The 5577-nt window shown below is 40.9% G+C and overlaps 1 protein-coding gene across 4 annotated transcripts in view; it reads right to left on the bottom strand.

Moving 5' to 3' along the window:
• The window catches only part of PRKCE (protein kinase C, epsilon), a 546168-nt gene that overhangs the window by 165211 nt on the left and 375380 nt on the right, over positions 1-5577 (bottom strand). For all 4 annotated transcript variants that reach the window (XM_010838628.1, XM_010838627.1, XM_010838630.1 and 1 more), the window contains one exon: positions 3496-3669. In XM_010838628.1, the coding sequence (XP_010836930.1) occupies positions 3496-3669 (174 nt within the window). The remainder of the gene's footprint in view (positions 1-3495; positions 3670-5577) is intronic.

Here is a 5577-nt window from a genome sequence, read left to right as displayed (position 1 = left end):
GCTCCAAAATCTCTGCAGGTGGCGACTGCAGCCATGAAATTAAAAGACACTTGCTCCTTGGAAGAAAAGCTATGGCAAACCTAGACAGCATATTAAAAAGCAGAGACATTACTTTGCTGACAAATGTCCATCTACTCAAAGCTATGGTTTTTCCATTAGTCATGTATAGATGTGAGAGTTGGATCATAAAGAAAGCTGAGCACTGAAGAATTGATACTTTTGAACTGTAGTGTTAGAGAAGACCCTGGAGAGTCCCTTGGACTGCAAGGAAATCAAACCAGTCCATTCTAAAGGAAATCAGTCCTGAATATTCATTGGAAGGACTGATGCTGAAGCTGAAGCTCCAATACTTTGGCCACCTGATGTGAAGAACTGATTCATTTGAAAAGACCCTGATGCTGGGAAAGACTGAAGGCAGGAGGAGTAGGGGATGACAGAGGATAAGATGGTTGGATGACATCACTGACTCAATGGACATGAGTTTGAGCAGGCTTCAGGAGTTGGTGATGGCCAGGGAAGCCTGGCATGCTGCAGTCCATGGGGTTGCAAAGAGTCGGACATGACTGAGCGACTGAACTGAACTGATGTTAATCTTGAAGAGCATAATGCCTTTATAAAGTAAGAATTATGCCCAGGAATTTTGTTTTTTTTTAGTTGTAAGAGGGAGGGCCTGAGAGAAATGAGGCTACTCTATCTCAACTGGAGTAGGAAGTCTTTTTACCTCCTTTTCATACTATATGTTTGCTACACAATTAAATACAGTTTTGTAGATTTTTCCAGCTGTTTCAGGTGATTCTAGCATCTCAAAGAGCATAGGGAGAATTCCAGTCAAACATACTGGTGTGAGTTGATTGACTTTGAAACTGAAGTTACTGGCTTGAGGGCTTTCTGCCTTTTCTCACAAGCACTGGAGCCATTTCATTTGCTTTTTTCCTTCTAGATCCCATGGAGAATGATCAGAGCACAGGAGTCAAGGACAGGTGGGCTTGGCACAGAAGAGGCCACAACAGTCTTTAAGCATAACTTGGTCATTTAGTGGGCTGTGGTAACCAGACCTGACGTCACAATTGGCGCCAGAGGGTTTACACAATCGTTGCCATTGGTCACCAGACCTGGGACCCTACACACTTCCAAGTCCTGTCAGGCAATCTGTGTAGCGCATGGCCTGAAGCCATGTGCAGTCTCTCAGGAGCTTCTCAAAGGAATGCTTTCGTAGGGGCTGTTTCTTCTACATACCAAACAATAAAGGCTCACCTAAAAATAATTAAACCCGACTTAACACTATTTCTGCTCTCTGTGTCATAATTAAGCAAGAATGAAAGAAATCTTAATAGGATTGTAAACAGGTCTTGTGTTCCTTAATCATGTGTTTGAGACTTAGTCAAAAACAAGTTTACGAAGGCTCAGAAACACCCTCCTTTCTTTTCAGGAAAAGCGAAACTAAAGCTGTGCTGTACTATGGCCACTGAAGTCAGTTCCGTTCCCACCCAAGTCCTGCTCCCGCCCTCCCCACTGCAGGGCCTGGATCCAACTCCTTCCTCACCTCTGGACTCTAAGGATCACCCCCTCCTCTGAGTTCTCCTGGCTTGAACACCTCCACCCAGAATGTAACTACTCAAGGCTGTTTCCTGTGGAAGGTAGTATAACCTCCTCACGCTTTGTTGAGTAAAGATCTCCACTTGACAATCACCTTCCTTTTTGCTGATAACTCCACACCCAGAACCTACCTCAGAGTCAGGTGAACATCAGTTATTCTTTAAAATCATGACTGGTTGCCATAGGAAAAGCCACATTTTCTAACTGTTAAGCTGGGAGCTTATTCGATGATTCCTCCTAAGATTTTTTTCACTAGTAAGCTAAGGTCCTTCAGTAAGATTAAGCTATGATTTGCTTTAGAAAAATTAGATGAACATACTATCTGTCATGTTAAGTGAGTTGCGCCATGGTCAACTGCATGGTTTGGGAATTGCTCCCGTAACTGTGGCCACCTGACATTGGCCTAAGAAAAATCTCTGAACTACAGAGAAAAGCCCCTTCTCTCCCAACCTTACCCTCTGGCCACTCAGACACCAATTTCCATGTCATCTGGTCACTGTTCTGCCACAAAGGAAACCCATGGTATCATTAGATACCGTTTTCTGCTTCAAGAGCAGTCACATAATGAGGACCCTAGCCTTGATATTCTAAATGCACAGAGAAGAAAACTGCTGCCCCTAAAGACATCAATCCCACCCCTCATTCACCAACACTGCAAGGAAGCAGAGCCTCCGCTGAGGCTCCCCAGGTCTACCACGTACAGGTCCCTACAGCTAGACTGGACCTCTCTCGGGATGTCGGACCTCTTGGCAATATGTCCAAAGAAAGCAAGCTGGTTTCCTGCTAGGAAACCAGCTCAGATAGCAAGAGATAAGGCGCAGCTGCTATGGGTAGGGGAAGATGGGGTAACACAACATGGTATCAGAGCAGTCCCCACTACACTGGAAGTCCCAGAGATGAGATGGTAGCTCAACTGCCAATACCAAGTGTCTGTGGGTCAAAGACTTACTTCTCTGAAATCTGATTTTCACATTGGTGCAAAAAGAAGAGTAGAGGAGAGAATTAAAAAAAAATCTCCCACCCCTCCATCTCTGAGAGTAACCAGCTACTATGTGTGAGGCCCTTGATAGGCACCGTGGAAGATAAAGAAATACAGGATAAGTTTCTCATTAATTCCGAATTATTCTCAGGTGGAGAAAAGAGGAAAGCTGACCTCATGACTGACTCCATAATGTGCTTACAGATTATTTTCATTTCTTTACTGCCACCTTCTGGTCTCTAGACACCTCCATGGTAATTTTAAAATGCTACCTTAAATTTGTGATTCATGATGGATTTTTTTTTTTTTTTTTTGACCATTCCACGTGGCTTGCAGGATCTTAATTCCCTGCGCAGGGACTGAACCCCTGGCCACGGTGGTGAAAGAGCCAAGCCCTAACCCCTGGACCACCAGAGAATTTCCCATAAGGCACTTTTAGTGCTTGTTCACATCCTTCACCTCAGATGATGGTGCACAGATTAGACACAGTTCAGGTAGCCTTTATTCTATTTTCATTTGATCTGAGGGCAACAACAAACTTAAGTGATTTGCCAAGTGACAAAAAGTTAGGAGCAGAGCAAAGATAAACCATGCCTGCTGTTTTCTCTAAGGAGCAAACACCAGGGTCATTCATTTGACTTTCTTTGTCCAGCTACATTCATAAAGACTTCTATCACCCTCTCATTCCTTCACAAGTACAGCCTTGAGTGGAAAATCCCTTACTCTTAAAAAGGAGAATGCTGTTCAAATATTCCCCGATCTTTTCAAGGGTAAAATCCATTCCATTTTACAAGGTCTTTGAGAAAAGAATGTAGGGGATCTATGATTGATTTTTAAAATTTTATCTGACAGTCAAAATACTAGAGTATCCTCCAGCACAACCCTCAGATGGCAGTCCACTAGCTTCCTCTTAAACATACCTTGGTCTGGAAGCAGCAATAGAGTTGGGTTAGGTACGGATGTTTTCGAGCCAGAGCCAAAATCCGCTTCTCTGTCATCGTGCAGTCTACATCATCATCCTGAAGGATGACATCCTTCTTTAGGACCTTCACAGCATAGACTTCATCTTTGCCTTTGAGCTCCGCCAACATGACCTGTAATTAACCAAAACCACCCCTGTAAGTCTATATATATAGGAGATTAAAAGAAACCCAAGTCAATACCAAATGCTTTAAAAACTAACTCATTTTATCTTTAACTTTAAACAGTATTGTAGTATTTAAAATGTAAAGACTATCCATCCCAATATAGCTTCTATAATTTATTTATTTTTAATCTCTAGCACTGTGTCCAGGCAAAGAAAAGTTCAATGCACATTTGTTAAACAAATTATATGAACATATTAATAATTATTTCATATGTTCATATAATTTGTCATACTTGCAATGAGTGCAGCCAGTATAGCATAGATTTTTTTAACTGAACGTTATTTCATAAGCATTTTTCTGTATAGTCTCCATCATATCATAGTTGCTGATACTCAAGTATAACAGTTTATTTAACCATGTATTTCAAAGTAGTTTTATCCAATTATTAAGTATTATATAAATAAATTTCTTCAGGTGCTTTATACATATAACTTTTCTTTCTTTTAGATCATAGCCTTAAGGCTATAGAAAAGGCTATAGAAAATCTTCAAAGTGAATTATAGGGTTAGATGTGTACATTTCCTGACTTTCAAAAAGGCTATACTATATAATCTGCCACTAGTAACGTAGAAGGGCTTTAGTTTCACGTATATTCACTAATGTTGGTGCTTTCACATAAAAACCCTTGTTTATGTAATGAGTGTGAAATGTTTCCTCAATGCCGTTTTAACTTGTAATGAAACTAAAAATGTTTGTTTTCTAACTGTATTTCTTTTTGTGCAAATTATTGCCCTCTGTCCAGTTATCCACTGTTGTATACTACTATATTCTTTAGGAATCCTTATGAGCTTGGTATATAAAGTTACTGTTAATTTCTGCAAAGGTTTTTCTAAGCCTGCCATATGATTTTCTGTTATTTTTTCTATTGAACAAGGTCCTCTATCTTTTTGTAGTTGAATCTGTCCTTGTTTACCTTTATGATTTCTTCTACAGCTTTAAAGCTGGGAATGTGATTCCTTCTCCAGAGAGTGAATTAACAGCTCTATTTTCTTAAAGTTTTCCTATCATTTGATATTTTTGCACTCATTTCCCTACAAATGTGACAAGATTTTCTCCCATTAAATAACTTGTAAATACAGTATTTCAGTCATCAGAGCTAAAGAGCAGTAACTCAGAAGCTTAATGAGGGCATTCAGGATGTTACCCTGAAGACGTTTGTCACCCACATAAAATACAAAGTCTTTAAAACTGGCTCAAACTTTGGCAGCAATTTTTCTGAAGAAGCAACCCAAATGCTCCCAAGTCATCGAGGTTCACATCCTGCTTACATCCTGTGGAAACCTGGAGCCTCTGAACCTGTTTCTTTCCCCTTGAATCTTGCTCAGAATTAAACCAGGTCCTGCTTACATTCCAGAGTTATGCCTCATCAGAGGACTGGGGTCTGCTTCTTACATAACCAGTCTCTGAAGAATTTGATTGCTTCAGCCTTTGCTATTAGAGTCAATCCCACCCATGACTTTTGCTATTAAGTCAATGCCACCCACAGTCTCAGGATGAAATGTGGCAGGTAAGATGACTGGGAACCAGGTCTCATCCTCTGGGGGCTCCAGAAAGCCACTTCCTTTGGAGAGAAGTGGAGCAGGTCTATAGCTTAACCTGCAAAAGTCCAGGATGCATGAGGGCATGGGATCCCCAGGAGCTCCCAGAGCCAGGTACCTGGCTCCAGAGCATGGCCACCTTGCTCTAGGAGGTCCTAGAAAGGTGACTCCCATTGATCCCAGGCATGGCTTTGTGATAAGCAGGGAATAATCATGGGTCTAAGCTGAAATGTTAACCAGTTTCCTAGGTTCCCATTTGGCAAAACTAATACAATTATGTAAAGTTTAAAAATAAAATAAAATAAAATAAAAAATA

The sequence above is a fragment of the Bison bison genome, unplaced genomic scaffold, assembly GCF_000754665.1.
Source record: "Bison bison bison isolate TAMUID 2011002044 unplaced genomic scaffold, Bison_UMD1.0 scf7180017864101, whole genome shotgun sequence".
Taxonomy (NCBI): Eukaryota; Metazoa; Chordata; class Mammalia; order Artiodactyla; family Bovidae; genus Bison; species Bison bison.
Note: the sequence above shows the minus strand (reverse complement) of the source record. Positions and strands in the feature narration are given on the sequence as shown.